Source organism: Selaginella moellendorffii, unplaced genomic scaffold (assembly GCF_000143415.4).
Source record: "Selaginella moellendorffii unplaced genomic scaffold, v1.0 SELMOscaffold_4, whole genome shotgun sequence".
Classification (NCBI taxonomy): Eukaryota; Viridiplantae; Streptophyta; class Lycopodiopsida; order Selaginellales; family Selaginellaceae; genus Selaginella; species Selaginella moellendorffii.
Genome location: NW_003314265.1, coordinates 3612615 through 3634348, shown reverse-complemented (window position 1 = coordinate 3634348; position 21734 = coordinate 3612615). Strand labels below are relative to the sequence as shown.

Sequence of the window (21734 nt, the reverse complement as noted above, 5' to 3'; positions counted from 1 at the left end):
TTTACACGTGGCGACCTTTTACCACGTCATCGTACAGCTCAACTCTTTCCCTGAAATTTCGGAGGGAGAAGGAAGGTTTTGGCGCTGCTTGAAATTTAGGTCTGGATGGCGGTGCGCGGTGAGAGCGATGAAAATGCTGCCGAGCCCGACGATCTCCAGCGATCGCGGCAAGGGCAAGAAGGAGGAGAAGAAGGAGCGGCTATGGCAGATCAACGATCGGCTCGCGGACAAGCACGGCTACTGCCACAATGTCTACTGGGTCCATGGCGATGTGTATCGCGGCTGCTGGGACAAGAACAAGCGCGATGGTGAGTCCCCAGATTCTAGCTTCCGGATCGTCTAAATCTCTGCGCGTTCGTTTCCTCCAGGCGCTGGAATCCACAACTACAAGACTGGGATAAGGTATGAGGGTGATTGGAAGAATGGAAAGAGGGATGGCTATGGCACTTTGTATCTCGCCGACGAGGAGGTGGACAAGTACCGTGTGGTTTACAAGGGGCATTACAAGGAAGGCAAGAAACACGTTAAGTTCTTCGCTCCTCGATTCTTGGAGGAATGGATTCTTTGCTTACGATTTTTTCTTTGTTTTGCTCAGGGCCCCGGATTGCTACATGGTGCCTTTGGAGAAACTTACGATGGAAACTTTGCGTATGGCTTGCGCAACGGTGTTGGCAAGCAGTTCTATCGGTGCCAGTTAACGAACGGATTCCACGTCTACCATGGACAATGGGTGAATGACAAGAGAGAAGGCGTGGGTCTACTCAAAATGGGTATCGACGAGCTTGCAAGCTGTGGCTTCTGAAAACTTGGGTTTTTCCTTCTTGCAGTGAATGGCGATCTGTACAAAGGCTCATTCGTGAACGACATGAAGGAAGGCAAAGGCATTTACTACTATGGCGACAAGTGCTCCAAGTACGAAGGCCTATGGAAAAAGGACGTAGCCATCTGCGGGACGTATTCCAACACCAGCGAGCAGGACAAGCACATCCCGTATCTGGAGATCGAAAACGCCTGCAGCTTTGCACCCGAGCTCATCACGCAGCATCTAGCGGGCGAGGAAGTGAGAACTCACAGCTTTAGCAGCCTGGGCCACGCCGACAGGATGAAGCTCACACCCAGGCAGATCTCGTCCATTTGAGGGCGATCGCCCAAGTTCTATAGCAGTTCCAGGCATCGCTGGAAGCACGAAACATATCTCTCGAGAGTTTCCTGTGTATCCATTCCAAAAGAACGATGTCAGTAACAAAGCTTTTTTCAAACACGAGGCACTCTCTCACCTTGAGCTGAATGACTACTCTTGTGCAAAGCGGAACCAATGCGAAAGCTATCCGTGTTGACTGCCTGCCTCGCATCCAACAATCAATCCAAACCGAGATACAGACCAGTACCTGAGCTTGAGCAAAACCTTGGTTAGTGGAAAATTCAAGGCTGCGAGTCAGCGAGTCAGTGTGCCTAAAAGAAAAAAAAACACGCCGTCTCGTGTAAGGCTGGCGCATTGTTTCCGTTGCCTGTACACGGACTTACAAATTCCACCGAAGTCGAAATTTGAAGAAAAGACATACCTTTTATAATACATCCTAAAGAGAGACCAATTGGAACTCTTCAGGTAGTGGAAAGACTGCGCTCGGCATTGGAATCACTGTCACGTATGGCTGGGGACAGGATCTTTGTACTTGCTGGATGCGTCTCTGGGAGGTGAAGTTCACCGGAAACAGCTCTTGATGGCATTTCATGAGCCGGTTGGTGACACAAACTTTGTCCAGGTATTGCATGTTCTTCACGAACTCTTGCGTCAACGGCAGTGTGTCCAATCTACAAATACAGTAAAGTAGGCCGCGAGGTGAAATGCGAAGTTAATATGTCGACTATACCTTTGTAGAACTCTCTCCAGGTACTTGATCCTATCTTTGAATCCCTCGGCTATTAACTCGGAGGTTGCAGCTATCGTGTTAGTTTTCGCTTGAGGTCCATCCTCATTCGCGGTGATCCTGCCAACTGGTGTGTAAGGGGAGACAAGGAAACGCCAAAAACATTACCTGCAAGCTTCTCCCAAGGACAGACGTGCAAGGACGTACATTGCACATTCCCGATCTTCAACAGAACTACTTTGCATCAATGCGGCTGGTACAGGAGGTAAGCTATTCTGCATCAGCTGAGTTGTTAGTTTTAGTCTTTGTTTAGCACGGGCCACGAAGTGAAAGCTTTCATCTTGGGCATAATACTCTTCGTCAATGTCCTGTTTACCACAAGAAAGCAATTAACAAACGGAACCATAGTATCGGACAAACCTTTTCTGGAAGCCGATTCGTATCAGTTGCCCATTGAAGCTCAGCAGGTCTGATGAGACAGAAAGTCAGGAATTGGAAACAATTAAATAAAGAAGTACCTGATCGTAGGAAGGGCGCCCGTCAACTGAGAAATAGCTGTCCGCCATGGAATCAAAGGTGGAACTTCAACCTTTCTCTTTTTGGGGAGAACGGAACTCGCAAAAGTGGAGTTCAAGAGCAGCTGTTGTTTCATGGCTTCTCCAACGTTACCTTGAGCATTGGAATCACTGCTGCTTTTACCGGGTCCTATAGTAGAAGTTCCAGCTTGCTCGGATCCCTGTGGTACGAGACCACCCTTGGCCAAAGCATACGCTTGCAAAGCCGCTTCTACACGTTGTTGGTGTAGAGAAACCTGAGGAGCTTTCTGAGGAGGTTGCAAGTCATTAGGAACTTGAAGGAGCTGTTGAGATGCGACCAGCTTTTCATGTCCAAAACTCGACTGCGCGCTTTGCTGATTTGCCAACTCAGGTAAAGGTTGTTCGTCTGCTGCAGATTGCAAGTCCTGCGTTAGCTGCGGCTCTGATTTGCCTGGTTGAACGGAAGTTGCAGCGTTCTGGGACCTTTGCTGCGACTCTACCGGTTGCACGTCTTTAGGAACTTGCATCTGCGACCTTTGCTGCGACTCTACATGATGCACGTCTTTAGGAACTTGTAGCTGCTGAGGTGCGATGAGTTTCGAGTGTGCCATTGTCGTAAAGCTTGAAGCAGCCGTGCTCACGCTAAGCATTTGCCCGCCATGCTGATTCGCCACCGCTTGCTCGTCAGCTGTACTTTTGAAGTCTGGTTTGCTTGAAGATGAAACGTTTTGCGACTTTTGCATATCCACTGGCTGCATGTCTTTGGGCACCTGAAGAAGCTGCTGAGGTGTAGCTGGCTTGGAATGCCCCAATGTCGTAAAGTTCGAAGCTGGCAACGCAGCCCCACCACCTTGCTGATTCGCTTCCTCGGTTATCTGCTTTAGTTGAGGCTCTGGGGGTTTAGTCGACTGAACTGGTGGGGCTTGCGAGGCAGCAGGAGAAACACGGTTTTGATGCTGCAGCTGAACCACGTCGTAGATCGAATCAGACTCTACAGGCTTGTGTTGAGCATGTCCAAACATACTGGTTGTCTGCCAGGAATAATCCCTGGAGATCCGGTGAATGTCGCTGCCAAGCCTTTTCGAACTGGACTGCAACACTTGCCTTTCTTGCTGCGACGGAGTTTGCAACGGCAAAGGTGAGCTTATCAGTCCAGCCCCCGTTGGTTTGCTCTGTGCAGAGCTTTCAAAAACTTTAGCCGCCAACACCTCGTCCTTGTCTTTGCTCTGAAATATGTTTGAGTTGTCTGACGTTTGGGCACTGGCAGGCCGAATGTTGTCTGCCAAAGCTGGCGAACGCAGCTCAGCCTTTGGAAAAAACTGTCGTGTGGCGAAGGCTGGTTTCGAGACGGGATTCTTGAAAGGAGCAGCAGGCCTGTTGCCGCCAAGTTCTCCGGTAGGAACTGTTGTATCTTTCAACCAAGGCCCACCTTCAGAAGAATTCTGAGAGAACCGAACCTGAGCACCTCCCGACGACGGCCTGTGGTTACTATCTTGCATTCCAAGAGAAAAGGCCGGCCGGAATGCTTCTTGGGTGTCAGCTTTCGGCATGCCTCGTCCAAAGAAAGATGAGCCACCATCTCCCGATGACGGCCTGTGGTTACTATCTTGCATACCAGTAGGAAAGTTCTGCCGGAATGCTTCTTGACTCTCCGCTTTCTGCATGCCTCGTCCTAAAAACTGTGTACCACCATCCGCCGATGACGGCCTGTGGTTACTATCTTGCATACCAAGAGAAAAGGCCGGCCGGAATGCTTCTTGATTATCAGCTTTCTGCATGCATCGTCCGAAGAAAGGCGTACCACCATCTCCAAACAGCTCAGCCTCGCAACCATTGATAAGAGATGCCCCCAAGCTACCGAAACCAGGAATCGCAGACTTGCTCTCTTGCACCGAATCGTCAGCAAAAAGCTTCTCGACTCCTCCAAACAGATCGTTCATATCGATAGCTTCACTCTCCGACTGGGCACCATTGAACGCCTCCATATGCTTTCCAACGAGGCGCTGCTGATTCATGTCGTTCGGGAATCCGTAGAGTGGTGCCGGCTGAATGGAAGCGTTCCTAATAGGATAACTGTCTACCTGAGGCGTTCCCATATGAGCTCTAGCTAGCTGCTGGATTCCTAAACCATGCCCCTGTCCCTGGCCTAAGAGAAGCTCCTGGTGCCTCAGCTTTTCCATCTGCATAGCTTGGAAGGACTGGTCGTAAAAAGCTTGATGCTGCTGCTGTTGCTGTTGGTGATGCTGTAAAACAGGATCAAAGAACTGTTGATGCTGCTGCTGCTGCTGCTGCTGCTGCTGCTGGAGAACAGGATCAAAGAACTGCTGCTGCTGTTGTTGTTGATGAAACTGTCCCCTATTTTGCAACCTGGGATCGAAAAAATCCCCATTGGGGATCTTGTGAGGTAATGCAGCTCCAGCATATGAGAAATGCTGGTGGCCCATCATCTGCGTCCTCGCATCGACAAACTGATTCCGAAAAATTCCCTGATCACCACGGTATGGCCTAGCAGGTGAAGCATCCTCCTGCACAAAGTAGTTCTGAACCTCTTCAGACATACCATTTTGAAACATGGAGAAACCGCTTGTCACCAAATGTTTTCGTTTATCTGAATGGAAAAAAAGGGAAAACCGAAAGAAGATGAGTTACAGGTGAAGGATAAAAGAAGAGAAAACATGGAAATTAATGAATAAGCTTACCAGAAGAAGTATCGTGAGAAGAGCTAGTTTTTCCTCCTCAGGCATTGACCGAGATGGGATGAGACGCTAGCTCTCTCCTTCCAGAATCTACAAAAACCCTATCCAGGGTTTTTGACGCGCGACGGCATCGTCTCGAACGAAATGCACGGCCTCCGAGGTTTCCATTGCCGACAATCCACAGCCTAGAGCGACGACGCCAGCGATAGATCTTGCTACTGCTGCTCTCGGGCCCTCCGGAGCTACCGCCCTAGCTCCCCGCACAGGCGCGCGGCGAAAAACCCTAGCTTACCCCTATGGAAGCGTTCCGCTAGCATTCTCGCCGACGAAGCATCCCCTGATCTGTGGAGCTGCTAGCTGCCGCCGCCTCCATCTAATCCAGCAGCTCGAGCAGCCAGCGCCAAGCGCCAAGCATCCCGCCCAAAGAGAAATTAGGGATTTGAGGGCCAATGAGTGACGCGTAGAGTGTTGCGTCGTGAGTGTGTGTGTGTGGTGTTGTGGGCGACGAGAAGGATGCTTACACACACACACACAATGGCTTTAGCAGCACTGGCACATTTTAGCGTCGCCGCTGTATCTAGCAAAGGGGTTGGCGGATTCCGGAACGGAATGAGCTGGCCATTCGGCCTTCCGGTTTGGAATAGCCAGCCGGCGCCTGGCGCCAAGGGCGTTGCGTTTTTCAAATGGTTGACTCCCTTCACGCGATCCTGTCCGTTGAGCCGCTCGCTAGGGTTTTGGGGGATTTTTGAGCAGGGAAAATGGCGCGCTGCGAGGCCGGCGCCTGGGAGTTGCAATGGAGGCCTCGATGCGCAAGATTTTCGAGGCGGCCGGGTACATCGCGCTGGAAATCAGTGAAATCGTGGTGCCTGGTAACGATAATCGCTGTTGTCTTGTAGATTTCGATCGCATTCCGTCCGCTAGAGAGCGTGATGCTCAACTTCTCGTCCCTGTGAAGAAGAGGAAGAGAGGCCAATGTTCTGCCAGTGGTAGCACCAGCAGCGGCAGCGATGGAAGCTGTATTACGAGTGATACATCCCAAAATGCCAACAAGGTCATCGATTTCTTGATGCTACTGCTGGAAATTCTCTAATGCTTTGTTTATCAGAGGCTCCGTCTGGACCATGTGGAAGCATTGCTTCATCTAGAAGCGAAGCAGACGCTTCTATGGGGATATTTGGATGATACATGTTGCTTGGACTCCGTAGCGAGAGGATCTATCGTCGTAAAGTTCTTCCAGGTACTTTAATGTAATTTCTAGAGCTTTTTCTTTCTACTCGTCTAGCTCCATTTAGTGCATGGCAGTACACAACGAGACAGTTTTTCTCGCAACGACGTTTTTGGATATGCTTTTACTGGCTATGAAGAACTGCATCGCGAAGAGCGTACTTGGGATATTTGCCGTTGCATGCATGGCCGTGGCCATCAAATATGAAGAGAACAAGGCGAAGTTCTCGTGAGTAATCCTGTGACTTGACTTGGTGTTTAATGTTTTGGTTAAATCAGGCCTGTTCTTCAGCTCAGCGAGCTCTTTCGCTATAAGATCCATGACGTTCTTACTGCCGAACGCATTTTACTGGAGGCGATTTGCTACAAGTGTGAAGTGCCAACTGCAATGATCTTTCTAAGGTTTGGTTTTTTGGAGTTAATTCTCTTTTATGTAATGTACTCCGCTGTGAAGGTATTATCTTGAAGGCGTCAACGCGAGCACCAAAATCGCTAGAACCGCAGAGTTCCTGGCGTGTCTCTCACTCACCGAATACGAAATGCTCAGATTTAGGCCTGCAGCATTAGCCGTGTCCTCGATCACCCTGGCCTTTCGCTTTGAGGGAATAGATGCTAATGTGAGGGAGCTCTTAAAGGTATGTATCAACGGTATTTCGTTCGTGTTTCTCATATGCCTGCTTTTACAGAGGAATACAGGCGTCCAATTCACCGCAAGAGCCTCGGAATGCTGTATCCAGGTAGTCTTGTTGCCAGCAATCTTGTTGCCTCTTCTTTGACACTTGCGATATGCAGGAACTCCTTAAGCTTTACAGATTTGTCCTCGATGACAGTCCGAAGGCCTGCCATCTTGTGAGGATGTTGAAAACGAGATGCAATATCCAGTGGAATCTCAAGCATCACTGAGCTAGAAGGTTCAGTTTTTCCTTTCCAGTAAATGTACAGGTCGTCCTAGGCTAACATCTCCATGCCATCCTTGGTTTGGACTCGGCAAAGAGGCCCTTCCAATTGGTTATCCTCTGAATCTTGTCCGGTCCGAGTTTCTCAGCAGCCTTGGACAACAACTCAGCTCCGCAGGGCTTCTGGTTTCTTGAAGGCTCACCGCAAAGAGGTGTAGTTGACACAGATGCTGGTGTTTCGGAACCGTTTGAGCTTAACTTGCCACTGGCATTGGACCTGGATGTGCTGGCACAGGAACGAGCAGGAGACCAAGGTGTCTGGATGCCGCCTGTTGTTGCCACTCCAGGTGCTGTCCTTACATCAGTAACGGTTGGGGTCCTCGGTGTTTGGTCAATACCAGTTTTGCCAATGGTTCTCATCGTTTGAGCATCATTTGCAGTGTTTGGTCTAGAAGACTTCGGTGTTGGTGGAGCAGCACGGTCGGACCGAGGAGTGGGACAGGAACTCTCCGGTAGCCTTGCGCTCATTGGAGCTGACGGCTTTGTTTCTGGGAGAGAAGAAGCAGTCTTCGGGCGAGCAGTCGTATCTCCATAGCTTATACCCGCGTCGGACCTCGCAGTACTACAACCGGTATTCACCAAAGCTTCGCCCATTGGTGCTGATTTGTCGGGTGCTCTTGCAGAATTCGGCATGGAAGGCGGCTGCGGCTTCTCCAGGAACATCCGTCTTCTCTCCGCTATCGCATTGACCAGGACCGCTGGGCTTACATGCTGCGGGAAGACGACCGTGGGTGCGGTCTTCGGACGATGTGGCAGCATGTAAGTCAAGATGGTCGGCTCAGCCCGCTCGTCAAACGCACCAGTGGCGTCAGTGGCCTTTATCCCGTAGTGAGGCAAGACGGCGTCCTGTCCATCCTTTCCCAGGTGTGCGGGAGGCACATACCTCAGGTACTCGGTGATGCTCGTTGCTTTGTTCCCGTGATAAGGTGACGCTTCCGTTGTTATCAGAGGTCCCGTCCGCGGCTTTCCCATGTGCGAGATGTACTCGGTGACGGACGTCACCTTCCTGTTGTGGAACGGGTCCGGGGCGTTGAGCAGATTGGGATGCAACGCGTGCAGCGGGACCAGGTGCCGCTGTGTTTCGGTAATGTCGGTGCACTTTTGGCCGAAGTACTCGTCGTCGTCTGGAATGACTCTCTTTGATTCTCTGAGCAGGAACTGGCGCCGGCGGTGGGGGAAGTCAGATATCGTCCATGGCCGGATGTGCAAAGGTCCTCCAGTCTTTGGTATAGGCGGCTTCCTCGGGCACGGGCAATTCCGGGTATGCTTCCTGGTCCTGATATGACCCATTAGGCTTCATCACCGGCCGAGGCGAGAGAGCTCGCTCCAGCCCTTATATACACAATGCAGGACTGGGGGTTTCAGCTGAAGTAGTTATTCATTGGGCTGCCGTTTGGACTTCTACCACGTGGAGACGGTTACAGAGACGAGAGGGCCTGTGTATATTTTCCGGCTATTACTCAGAAAGGACGAGGTCAGTATAAATGCCGCTTTTTTTCTTTCCATCCATCCATCCATCCATCCATCGTCTTCTTGTTTTCGTAGTGGATGTGTAGGTACCACATTCCGGGGCGTAAAAGGCCGGCCAGCTAATGCAAGCAAGCAGGGAGGGCTCACTTTCTTGACTTAATGCCAACTCCAGATTTGGTTTTGACTTGTGGCGATTGCTCCTCTTGCAGGCAGGTTGTGTGGTACCACCAGCAGCAGTTATTCTTTTGTGCACGTGAGCGTATCCAGGTGCGTTGTTTTATGCTCCCAAGCAAGGGGAAGCTAGCGGACAAGCAGGACCCACCTATATCTGGGGAGGAAGGTCCGGTCAGAGCGACGTGCGCGGGATAGAACACATCAACGCAGTCAAGGAGGTTGCGGCGGCGGCGGCGAGTTGCGCAAGATTCCTGGACGTGCATAGGTACGAAGGATTACACACGCACATCGCTTTCACCGCAGGCCGCTAATCATCGTCATCTTTATCCTTTCCACTGGCATATGTCCGTGTACTTCCTTTTTCGTGTACTAAAGTGGGTGTCTCTGTGTGTGGATCCAGGGGAAGCCAACCAGGTGCCGAGCGCTCACTATAAAAAAAAGTGACTTTGTCTTCGCTGGACGACACAGACGGCTCCACAAAATCTGCTGGTTTGACAGTTAATGGGGGTATGTTTTTATTTTTCTTTGTCAACTGCGCAGCTAACTGTCGTCCGCCAGAGAAAAGGTATACATTTAAAATCCAGAGCCTCTTCGTGCAAGGATAATGACAACGGCCCGACCACTCCATCACGTATCGTGGAAAGGTTTGAAGTTTATATAGAACTGTCCTAAGACAGAGATTGTGTCTTTGCAGGTAGGAATCACCACAAAGAAAGACTTCTTTCTATCATTCTGTACGTTTAGTAGTATCACCCTGAGGTCCCACCCCGCACCTTACGTGCACAACTCGTACTTATGCAACTCTTCGCTTTCACCGCAGGTACGTAATCATCGGAATCTAAGTTGTACGCCCTTGTTATGCATGCGTATCTTCTTTCTCTCTGCAGCGGCCAGCGCCACTGGCCGGCTCGTTTCTACAAGGTACCTTTGCTCGTTAAATCTCTCAGATCTTTGCATTATTGTCACCTGCCTCAACGGGACAAAGAAAGGATATATATTTTTCCCCTACCTAGGCAAGCGAAGGAAATTATTCGCAGGCAGATCATAAATCGTAACGAGTTATCCCAAGCTCAGCCGGCCACCAGCGATCCACCTACGTAAGTCCTTGAAACACAAAACACAGAACATAAGACGCAGCGGAACTAATCGTATATAAACAGAGCTCGCGGCCGAGAAGTAACTACCTACAGATAAACCAAAAACTTAGTGAAGAGGGAGCGAGTACCTCTATGATCACGATACGTCCCCGTAGAACACCACCGTTCTCGGTCCTCCTCCCGATCCACCGCCACCACCTGACTTGGTAAGCTTCTTCTTCCCGGCCCTGTTCGTGTTCGCTGTGCTGGTGAAACTAATCCTTTCAAAAACGCTTTTCACTATTTTACATTGGTTGTTGTTTTGAGCTCCACCACCATTCACCGCCTGCCCGGCTTTCATCTTCTTCCTTTTCCCCCTGCTCATGGCGAGATTCCCAGCCTGCTGCTGCAAGAGTGCTCGCTGCTTTGCAAGCAACCTCCTCCTCTTCATGGGAAGAGACACTTCCATTTCCTCGTCTTCCTCATTGCCATCCATACCATTATCGTCCTCATCAAACTCATCATACTCCTCGCCACCACCACCATCAACTTCTTCTTCTTCTTCTTCCAACAGAGCCATCCTCTGGCGAGCCATTGCCTTCGCCCTGGGTCCCAGTGCCCGCTGCCTCTTTCTCGGCATGCACGACTTGGAAGTCCTGTGCACGATCCACTGCTCATCCTCCTCCTCCTCCTCGTCCAAGCACCTCTGCCGCTGGAGACCATCTGGTCTCGCAAACACTGCCCTCCTCTGGACAGTCACAGGCACCTCATCCTCATCCTCCTCGTCGTCGGCTCCGGCTCTCACTAGCATCAAGCTCTTCTTTCGTTGCATCCTCTGCTGGAGCGCCACCACGGGCCTCTGCCTCGTCTCCTCCTCTTCAATATACCGCCTGTCCTCCAACACGTCGTCCAGAAGCTCCGCCGACGCCCCTCTCGCGGCCCGGAGAACAGACTTCGTCCTCCTGGCTGGAACCTCCATCCCATAAAAAATGCCGTCCACAACGCCGCCACCGGGCCTCCGCATCACACCAAACGACTCGCGCTGAGCCATCCTCGCCACCATTTTCTTCCTCACCACTGGAGGACGCCTCAGACCATTCTCATTGTCGTCAATGTACGTAGGCCTCACCACCATCGCCTTTGAAGGAGCTACGTAGCGCTCTTCTGGCGCTCTGCCAACAAGCCTGACATCATCGTCGTAAAGATCCCTGGCCATCATTTCCCGCTCCCTCCGGGGGGACAAGTCGACAAACCCCCTGCTGCTGCCGCCGTGCCACTCCCTGACCGACATGGAGGCACTCTCCCTCACAACTTCCTTGGCCGAGAACTTCTCCTCCACCTTGGAAACGCCGTAGCGTCGGCACCGCTGTGGACTCCACCGGCTTGTATCCATCTCCCTGTGAGGAGGCGGCCTCCTGTTGATACCCGCGCTCCGGAGAGGACGAGGAGGGCTCTTGCTCCTGGAGCGTAGTCTCGGGCTCAGCTGGTGGTGGTCGTGGTGGTGGTGGCTTCTCGCCACAGGACTCTGGCGACGCCTGGCGGGGCTGCTTCTCCTGGCCGGGCTCATGCTTCTGCGAGGCCTGGATTTGGGTGGACTCGTGCTCTCTCGCCTGGGAGGACTGCTACTTTGGAGCCTCTGCCTATCCGGGCTCCTCCTCCGGCGCGGGGGGCTCTTGCTCCGTGGCTTGTAGGCGCGACCGTGACGTCCGCCTCGTCGATCGGGCATCTGCTCATAAGTATTAATAGGTACAAATGCCGGGCTTGTTAGTTACTTACCTGGTAAAATCCCTCGCCACGGACACGGTTTCTGCGTGAAAAGAGTGAGGACGAGCTTGCAGCTTTAAGAAAGAGCAAACCTGTTCGTGTGTCCGCGGTTGCGTTGGATGTCGGCCTTTCTTGCCTCGAACTCTTCCCGCGACAGCGGCCTGTTGGACGATTTTGGCCCCGGAAAGCTGGCATTTGGAAGCACAGAGCTGTTAAGTCGAAGGCGGGAACCGATGTGAGACTTACGGCTGAAAGGGAAATTGCGCGGGCGCCGGAAAGCATCCGGGAAAGTAGCCAGCGTAGCCATAAGGAGGAGGTCTACAAGCAGGATCCCCAATCATATGGGACGCCGACCAGTATCCTGCGTACTGCACGGCATAAGGATTCCCACGACCGTCGGAGCGTTGCTTTGGTATCACCTGCCGATCATCTGACAACGACAAGACACGATGTCAAAAGCGAGCACAAACATTCCCAGTAGATACCAGAGCGTTTCGAAGGTTCAACGCCCTCCATCTCCATTTTAGTCTCTACATGCATCAACCATCACTGAGTTACAAAGTCCGTACTGAAGGAAGGAAAATATATCGTACCAGGCTGGTCATGGATCTCTTCCTTCGATTTTACCGCGACATCAGGGGACCTTTTGTCCTCGACAGCTTCAGCAAGGGCTTTCGTAGCATCCGACTCCGGAGTCTTCTCAGACTGCTCTCCGTCTATGTCCAAATCGTCAATATTCAGATCATCAAAACCTTCCTCGTCGTAATCCACCTCCTCCACGTCTTCGAACTCATCTTTCCCTTCGTCAGCTTTTCCATCAGCAACAGCAACATGCGTTGTCGTCGAATCTGCAGAAGCTGTATAAAGTACGTAAAACAGCCTGAGCAACAAAGGTAGGACAAAGCAACCTTGCGATTGAGGCTTTTCAGCTTTCGTGGTGTTCACCAAAGGCAAAGCTGCCCCTGACAGCAGCCGATCAACAGTCTCGCGCAATGTCTTGTTAGGTAGCAGGTCGTCAGCTCGAATGTTTTTGGCTCCACATACACACGTGGTCTTCTCCAAAAGCACGTTACGAATGCCTAGTGAACAAACATAAAACATAAAAAACACAATGACCATCAGAAACAAACTTACATGTATCGCAATAACTCTTAAAGCAGCATTTGCTAGTAAGAACCGCGTCTTTGAGAGCATTTTGACATAAAGGGCAGCGAAGTTCAGAAGGTACGTCCGTAATAGGTTCGCTAGGAATAACTCCCTCAATCTCCTTTGCAAAAGCATCCCTGAAGCAAGCAAATTAGCATAAGTTCATAGTAGACAATTCAAAGCACGAACTCGTTTGGTTGCATTGCTGCCGCTTCACCGGTTGGTAAGGCATAGGACCCATCAGGATTTGCGACGAGCATCGTCCTAGGAATCCCGCTCGGCATCTTCATTTTCTTCACGTCATATGAAGGATCGCCGTTCGTTGGACAATGCTGAATAAAATGGCCTGACCACAAGAAACAATGTTTCCAGTATTTACTATGCATGAGCTTTTTACTACCTGCAACTCCACAGCGATGGCAAATGTACCCCTGGTGTGGAACCTTCTTTTGAAAACTAGATCCTATAGAACTAAACCATGAGTAAAATCACAAAGAAAAAAGAAAAAAACTAAACAAACTGCAAACCTGAACCACCCGGTCCTTGATTTTCATTCGTCTGTCTGCAAATTTTGGCTGCCTTTAGACTTGCTAAAAACGGAGAGCATTCAATAAAAAACTGACCGAAGCCATTCTGCAGCGGAGGAGTCGACGAACTCCTTTATCCTGTCGTCCTCCTCGGATGTAATACAGACTGGACTAATTTTGCCAGCCCTGGAAAAGAAGAAAAAAAAAAAAGTTTAGAAATGAAAAAAGAGAAAGAAACGAGCAACCACAAACAGCTTACTCGGTAGCAGCTTCCTGCACGATCGCCTTTCGAGGAACTCTCCTTACAAGAACGGACGTATTCTCCCAGAGCATAAACTCTTCATCCAAGTATTCTGGTATCAAAAAGAATATCAAAACAGCGGGCCAAGAAGATAGAAAAATCCAAACCTTCATCCGTGTCGGGCTTGGAAACCACCAAATCGAAATCCGACGACGCATTGCCCAGCTTGAGCTTGAGCAAAATCTTCTCCTTGAGCTTGCCAATGGAGATGCAATGCTCATCGATAGGCACCGAGTCGAAGTCCTTGGCGCTCTTAAACTTGTAATGCACCGCCATTGCCATTCCAATTCGCCAGGAAATCACTCACAGGGATGAGCGCGGCAGCAAAGAATCGATCGATACCGCGCCTTGGCTGACAGAATGCGTGGGAGCGCCCAGCGATGAGCGCCCCGGCGCCACACCAAACCCTAGCTGTGCCACACCTAGGGCTCGCCCCCAACAACGCAACGAAGAAACAAACTCGTCCACAGCAGACATAGATATCTGAAGATATTTCCAGGGTTTAGGATCGCACGGCCAAGATTCAAGGCCGACTCTAGGGTTTAAGCTCAGGATATTCGCTTTGATCGAGCGGCTGAGATTTGAGATGCCTGATTCTCAAAGCATAAACCATAATCATACGGCCGAGGCTTAAGTCTCTCTTAAACAAGAGGCGGAGAACAATTGTCTTTATCTTTTCCTAACCGAGTTCTTACTTTTTTCGATTTTACCGCGTATTAAATAACAGGTTACCAACGTAAACCTGGGCGTTATATAGCTACCAAATAGAACACACACAACACACACAAACACACATTTTGTAATTATCTTCTCTGTGAGCAGCCGGTGGAAAGGCTTATAGGTCACTGGCACAGGCCGGTGGATCGCCAGTCACTATTGCACGAGCACGAGAATTTTCTCGCCGCGCGTGCTCGAGGAGCGCATGGCGACGATCATTCACCGGTCGATCGTGATCACCAGGAGGAGGAGGAGGATCCGGTGCTGAAGATTCCTCGCGAAATCATCGCTTGGAGCCCTGGATTGAGATTTTCGGCTCGATTCGGTAAGCGCCGTTGCTCTCTTCTTGGCTGGATGCATGGAGCCCTAATCCTTTCTTGTGTTCTTCGCTAGAGAGAAGAGCTTCTCTGGCCAATTCACGGTCGATACGATCGATCCAGCTCGAAATATCGACCAATTCCGGTGAATCGGGAGGGATTTCAAGGGATTTCCTATGGGATCCCGGCCCAAGATCGTCATGGCGCCCTCTCCACGAAGGGCGCCCAAAGTGGTGCCGGACAAGAAGAGGCCGCTGGAGATTCACATCATCTCCGCCCAGAGGCTGTCCAAGGTGTCATACTTCCAGCGGACGCGAGCCTACGCGGTGGCATGGATCGATTCACAGCACGAAACCAAGCTCTCGACGCCCGTGGACAGGAAGGGCGGGCGCAACCCGAGCTGGAACGCGATCCTCACATTCTACGTGGACATGGACGATCTGGTGGAGCGCCACGGCATCAACGCGGGCATGACAATCGAGATCTACACCAAGGCGTGGGTGCGAGACAAGCTGATTGGCAGCGTGCGCGTGCTCATCGCGGATCTCGTCAAGGGAATGCGCGAGAGCAAAGGTCTGTGCTTGAGCTTCATGGTGATCCGACCATCGGGCTTGCGCAAAGGGTTGCTTAATTTGGGAGTGAGGCCCGAAAGGCTCTACTACGATGATGACATCGTCGTCTACCAGCCGCCGCCCCCTCCACAGCCCGGGCCGGCGAGGGGGTGAGTTGCTCGATCGATGGAGCAATCTAGAGAGATAAAATACAAATTAAAAAATTTGTGGATAATCTTAAAATATTCAGCTATATTCCTGAATATTCTTTAATCTATTTTGATTTGCTTACAAAATGTTTAAAGTTTGTAAATCTAACATTTAAGCTGAATATAGATAATTTGATCAATACATGAAGAGAAAATTGAAGACCTTTCTTGGTTTGGTTGGATCATTGGTCTCTTTAAAACTCAAACTTATTTGGCACCAATTTCTACTTGTCATTAGAAGAGGCCTAGTGAAGACTTTTTTTTGCTCTTTGTTGGTTTCATGTATAAGAAAACATTTTATTGAGGCTCTTTTGTTGGTTTTGTGCCTTAACAATAGTTTAGAGTTGGTTTTTTTGGAGAATAAAAGCCTTGTTCAACTGGAGGAGGCTTAATTTGATCTCTAATCTACTTAGGAATATGTCAGTTTTTTATGATATGAAGTCATGTTAGTAAAATACTTGATAAATAGATCTAATATAGGAATATTAGTGCCTTATAAAAATCCTCATGGATCGCATGGTGTAGTCTTACTGTAGCCAACATAAGTCTCCACCACTCTGCCATCATTATTGATACTTTGACTTCTTCTATCTTGTACAATCTTCCTCCCACAACTAAATATGATATTATCCTCATGATAAATATTTGCATTAGTCAAAAGTAGTGTATTGGCTTGGTATCTTTGCTATTATTAAGTAGTTGTAGTTCAAGTTGGTAAAGTATGGACTAATAAAATATTAAAGTTAGGGTTGTCAGATATTTATATTGTACTTTAGTTGTTCACTTGTTATAATGTAGCTAAGGTGGTTAGTTTATTCATGTTGTTTACTAAATTTATGGATAATCTCAAAGTTATAATTTTAAAGGAATAAAAATTATTGAGCAATTTTACTAGTGAGGATGGTTTTGTTGAAAAGGTTATAGTCTACTATAATCTTCACTTTATTGCTAAATAGGTAATGTCAAATTTTCTAGAATGTGTAGACCATTTTGAGTGCTTTTTTTTTTTTGTGGTAACATATTTCATGTCAATTGAATTAAGTGTTTGATTAGCATAGTAAATTAGTTAATTTTTAAGATCCTTTTGTTGTTGTGAAAGAATCACTTCTATTGTATAGAGGGAGGTATCAACTTGAATATTGAACTCTTTTCTTTAGTTTGATTAACAAATTTTAGAGCCTTTGTCAATAAATTAATGATTATGCTGAAAGATTATTGACATTCTTGAGTTCATTTATAAAGTTGATTAATTTCTAAAAGTTCGGTTAGTGGTTTTGCAATTTTAATGTAGTCTTTAATAAATCATCAATGATATCCCATTTTGCTGAGAAAGATTTGAATTTCAGTGATGTTTTTTTGATGTTGCATGGTGTTGATGGTGAGGGTTTTGTCTTTATTGATAATGATGCTTTCTTTGTAGATATCCAAGTAAAACTCTAAATTTTGATAAAGAAAGTCCACTATTTAGGATTTAAGATGATGTTGTTTTCTCAACATTCGACAAACCATTTCTGGAGACATTAGAGATTGTGTTTTTTATTCCTAAAATTGCTAAAGTCATGTACGAAAACTTGCATGAATAAGGTAAAATGATTTTCTAAAAAGTAAATGGTGTGTTAGAAAGACTAAATAGCATACATAGATAAATATAAACACCTTATAGGCCGATAAAAACTATTTATATTGATCTTCAGGTGTAATATGAACTTGGTTGTATCATAAAAAATCATGGAGCAATGTGTATGTTTTGTGTTTAGTGACTGTATCCAAATTCTCATTAGAGAAAGGAATTAGAAATGTGTTATTTCATATTGCATCATTGAGTTTTTGTTAGTTGATATAAATTCTAAATTTTCCATTATTTTTAAGAATAATGACTAGTGGTGATATCCATTTTGGATTTTGAATTAGGTAAATGAAATTAATTTGCTCAAAATTATCAAACTTTCAATTGCATAGTGGGGTTTATTCAATATGTTAATTGTTTCTTTGCTATAATTCAATAGAAAAGTTTGATTTAGAGTATGCATATTTTAGGAGGGATTTGTTACAAATTTGTCTAAGAGCATCTTTGTACTTATCAAGAATGTCAATTGCTTCCTCATGCTCTAAATTTTTATCAATATAAAGCTTTCTTTAGATCATTTTCCATTCATAAGTTAATTTATTCAATTAATTATTTAAGGTTAAAAATTGGCATGAGTTGAGATCTTTTTTATCAAATAGTTAGTTCTTCTTTGAAATTAATTTGTTTTTAAATTGGTTAGAGTTGCTTAAATTTGATTCTCAATTGATCACACTATTTTCTAAGCATTTGTTGGTATAGTTTTGAGTGTTAGATTTTTTTGAGTCAAGAACTTTTTCTTGAGTTTATTTTCTTGAATTTTAAATTTTATTGAGTAAATTGGGGTTTAGGATAACTCAGTTGAGATCAACTTTAAAAAGGGACTTTAATTTTGCATATGCTTTCAAGATTTATACTTCTTCATAATCATTGAGGTTGTCATTTCAATTATAACATTCAATAATAATTTGTCAGAATTTCTTCAGAATTATCTTTGTTGTACTTTAGAGAGTTAAGGAATACTTTAATGTTTCTCAAAGGTGATTATGTTCTTTCAGTAGTATGTGACTGCATTTGCTATCTTAAGCTAGATTTATCCAAAAAATATTTAATAAGACTATTGTTTTTTAACTATCTTAAATATAATAAAAGTTACTTTTGAAATTGAACTCTTAATCTTTGATCTTGATTAGGATATTTCAGATGATTCTAAATGGTTATATATTTTTTTTGTCAACAATTTCTATATTGAAGAGTGTTAGTTGAATTGGTCCAAGTTCTATTGTTTTATATATTAAGTATTTGACAATAGTGATATTTGCAACTTTATTAATTATTTTCTGAGGGATTTTGTTATTTTTTATCTGGATTAGAATACATGGTACATTCTTATCAAAGTCACTAGATTAAATGTTAATTTTATGAATTAAAGCATTGCTATTTTTTTTTACTTGAGTTGATTGTGCTTATGTTGGTGTTTGACAAATTTTGATTAATTAGTTCTTCAAATATGGGGTGATATGCAAAAGAATAAATATGGGTAAGAGTGATACTTTGTTCGTGAATTTTGTTTATAAGTTGTGGTTGCTTCTCATGTTTTATTAAGGGTTGGATTGCAATTTCTTAATTGTTTTTTATTTTAGATTTTTATTATTAAAGGTCCTTGTAAGCAATTAGATGTTTCCATTCTATTTTAATCACTTAACCACACCTTCAACCATATGGAAGAGTGTTACTCACAATCTCCATAATCTTATTTCGGACTTAGCAACTTGCCAGCTTTGAAAATGGCATCTATGCCACTCAAGCTTTTCATTTGGTCCAAGTGCTCCATATGTTTGATCCTGTAATCGACACCCAAAGTTACCATTGACATATCAACACATTACGCTAAGGTTATGTCTATTCACTTTTGTCACATTGGTGATCCAACACCACCTACATCACAGTCCCGTCTTTTAAGGATTAAGCCATTTGTCCATGATTGATCATCCATTCCTTAGCATCCTTAGAATGCTCATAAATATAAGGAAAACCCTTCCCCAATATCCCTTTTTTGGTACCAAGTCCCTTTCCATCCACAGCCATGTTTGCAAACACTACCACTAAGTCAAGGCCCATATGTCTAACCATTACACCCCATTTGCCTCTAGGACTTCCTTGTCACATGATTGCATTCTTGATCACTATATATGTAACGCATGTGATCATGGGATGAGATTTAGATATATTGTCACCGTGGATCCTTGGAACCTTGGAGGACAAATGGGGATAAAATAGCCACTAAAGGCTCTCTCATCAAGCAATTGCCCCTTTTCCAGTTGGCTTAAGGGGAGAGAAATAAGGTGCACTACAGTTGGTATCAAAGCAAATGGCACGGGTTCGATGGAAATAAAGAAATGGGTTGGAAATGGAGGTGCTGGTTCCCCTTGGCTCAGTAGAGGTTATTAGTCAATAGTCAATGAGGACATTGAGATCTCTAAAGGGGGGTTAAGTGTAGCGCATGTGATCATGGGATGAGATTTGGATATATTGTCACCGTGAATCTTTAGAACCTTGGGGGACAAATGGGGATAAAATAGCCACTAAGGGCTCTCTCATCAAGCAAATGCCCCCTTTCCAGTTAGTTTAAGGGGAGAGAGATAAAGTGTGCTACAATATAAAAGAATTGCTCTTCTTCCTTTTCTTAGTTTAAGACTTTGGGAGAATATTTTGAAACACCGCAGTATTACATGAGCCTTCAGCTCCACTTTTGGGGCTTTGGGATTTGTTTCTTACAGCCTTGTTGCACTATTTTGATAAGATTTTTAGCTTCTTGTCATTCTTCTCTTGAAATTTCCTTATTTCATTATGATTTTTTTTGTTTTTCAATTTTGTCATCATTTTGTCATCTTAAAAAATCATTTTCTTCTTCTGAGTTCATATGAGAAATTAAATTTTTTGTTTATTTTCACATTCATCTTCATTGACTAGGTCTATGTTAATATTTCTTATTAGTCTTTAGTTATATTAATTATTCTGAGATGGTTGCTAAAGAAGAACTAAGTGTCTCTTTTATATACATCAATAGTTTTTTTTTTTCCTTCCAAACATTTTACATTGAATCTTATTTCAAGTTTAATAAATTTCTAATTCTGAAAAACTTGACATTTACTAACTAGCAAGCATAGAGTACAGGTTTAAAAAAGTGACAAGAATATTTTTTTGCAAACATCTTATTATATGTTCTAACAAACATCCCTATTATGGCATATAATTAATATTTAAATTTTTATAACAAGAAGTGTCCTTTAGAACATTTTAATCTATATAATGTGTAGAAAGTTCTAAAATAATTAAGTTCATCATAACCTTAATAGCTTAAAGTTTATAATATTGTATTAAATTATAGTTGAAAATTGAGCTTAACTCACAAACTCAACTCTTCAGCTTGTGAGCTCAAGAGTGGTCCACAAGCCTATCAAAAGCTTTTACTAACACTTAAACAATAGGGGCTAACAAAGTAAAACAATAATATTTATTTCCTACAATTGTGGTAGTAAATTGAGATTATTTATAAAGACTGATTGACATATATATCTTTCAATACCCAAAGTTATATTTGTGACAATAAAAGATCATTACGTTGTTTGTAATACAAAGTCTTTCCACAATATTATTCTATTTGCAGTACCAAGATAAATTATTACTAACTATATAACACTCATTTAACAATTTATATTAGTGAGCATAAACACAAAGTTCAAAGGGGAAGGAGTAAAAGGATAGAGAAAAAATTCATAAGTTTATTGAGGATAAAATATAAAGCATAAAGGGCCTAAAATCAATCATCAATATTATTATAAAGAACTTCATGGCAAAGGAATTTTGTTTTACTTTAGAAGAAAATAAAGACAACTCTTTTCTTTTCGAATTCTTCATGATCTTTAAAGAAAAAAAAATTGTGGTCACTAACGAAAAATTTGTATCGCAAAAGAGAGAGAAAGAGAAAAAGAAAATAAAAGAGAAGAATGATTGATTTGCTTAGTTTGATCTTATGCACTATTATAGCAATTCTTAAATTAAATATAAACAAACACACAAAGGATGAGAAAGAAAAGCAACTTAAATTATTTAATCTATAAAAAAGCTCTTATCAAAATTGTGAGTAAGGATAGGCTTAGCATTATTCTTTGGATCTTGAGCATATGGATGTGCATTAATGATGGAATACAAAAAAGATAAGGATAGGGTTTAAGTGCTTATTCACTTGTTTATTTAGTCCTAAATAGTTTTAATTACAACTTTCTATTTCTGAGTATTAATGGTGAAGTCTAGAGACTCAAGATGACACTTTTAAATGCAAGATTGATTTCTTATGCTTCAATCTTAAAGGTAATTTTATTTTTATTAGATTGAAAGATGTTTAAAAAAAATTCATAATTTATAAGATTTTTTAAAAATTTCTTTAAACAAAAAAAGGATAATTATATCTTAAGATAATATCTAAAATATTTGAAAAATATTTATAGGCTAAAAAATTGCTATATTAGAATATATATATATATATATATATATATATATATATATATATATATATATATATATATATATATATATATATATATATATATATATATATATATATATATATATATA

General features: G+C 44.6%; 4 protein-coding genes across 8 annotated transcripts; 2 read left to right on the top strand and 2 right to left on the bottom strand.

Moving 5' to 3' along the window:
* Positions 1–90: 90 nt before the first annotated feature.
* Positions 91–1261, top strand: LOC9654110 (MORN repeat-containing protein 3). The gene is made up of 4 exons (XM_002964595.2): positions 91–308; positions 369–523; positions 596–770; positions 828–1261. Exons 1-4 carry the CDS (start codon positions 128–130, stop codon positions 1136–1138), a joined length of 822 nt encoding a protein of 273 aa, XP_002964641.2. The 5' UTR covers positions 91–127; the 3' UTR covers positions 1139–1261.
* On the bottom strand, positions 797–5726 carry LOC9654880 (mediator of RNA polymerase II transcription subunit 15). 4 transcript variants are annotated; one of them, XM_024669069.1, is made up of 9 exons: positions 5104–5726; positions 2387–5012; positions 2289–2337; positions 2037–2236; positions 1872–1988; positions 1563–1812; positions 1389–1452; positions 1278–1337; positions 1160–1209 (listed from the first exon to the last, which is right to left on the bottom strand). In XM_024669069.1, the coding sequence occupies exons 2-6, from the start codon at positions 4975–4977 to the stop codon at positions 1578–1580; spliced, it is 3192 nt and encodes a 1063-aa protein (XP_024524837.1). In that variant the 5' UTR covers positions 4978–5012; positions 5104–5726; the 3' UTR covers positions 1160–1209; positions 1278–1337; positions 1389–1452; positions 1563–1577. The 4 variants fall into 4 exon arrangements, with proteins under 4 accessions (XP_024524835.1, XP_002964251.2, XP_024524836.1 ...); XM_024669067.1 differs by having other exon boundaries at positions 797–1209; positions 1278–1452; XM_002964205.2 differs by having other exon boundaries at positions 797–1209; positions 1278–1508; positions 5104–5725.
* A 4123-nt stretch (positions 5727–9849) lies between these two features.
* Positions 9850–14221, bottom strand: LOC9654879 (E3 ubiquitin ligase PARAQUAT TOLERANCE 3). 2 transcript variants are annotated; one of them, XM_024669255.1, is made up of 15 exons: positions 13846–14221; positions 13697–13790; positions 13534–13623; positions 13438–13472; positions 13311–13373; positions 13100–13256; positions 12899–13047; positions 12673–12843; positions 12358–12621; positions 12250–12294; positions 12011–12194; positions 11857–11952; positions 11777–11807; positions 10150–11726; positions 9850–10028 (listed from the first exon to the last, which is right to left on the bottom strand). In XM_024669255.1, exons 1-14 carry the CDS (start codon positions 14018–14020, stop codon positions 10158–10160), a joined length of 3123 nt encoding a protein of 1040 aa, XP_024525023.1. In that variant the 5' UTR covers positions 14021–14221; the 3' UTR covers positions 9850–10028; positions 10150–10157. The 2 variants fall into 2 exon arrangements, with proteins under 2 accessions (XP_024525023.1, XP_024525024.1); XM_024669256.1 differs by having other exon boundaries at positions 12358–12612.
* A 332-nt stretch (positions 14222–14553) lies between these two features.
* On the top strand, positions 14554–15612 carry LOC9654878. Its single transcript, XM_002964593.2, has 2 exons — positions 14554–14780; positions 14849–15612. The coding sequence occupies exon 2, from the start codon at positions 14949–14951 to the stop codon at positions 15495–15497; it is 549 nt and encodes a 182-aa protein (XP_002964639.2). The 5' UTR covers positions 14554–14780; positions 14849–14948; the 3' UTR covers positions 15498–15612.
* The last annotated feature ends 6122 nt before the right edge of the window (positions 15613–21734 follow it).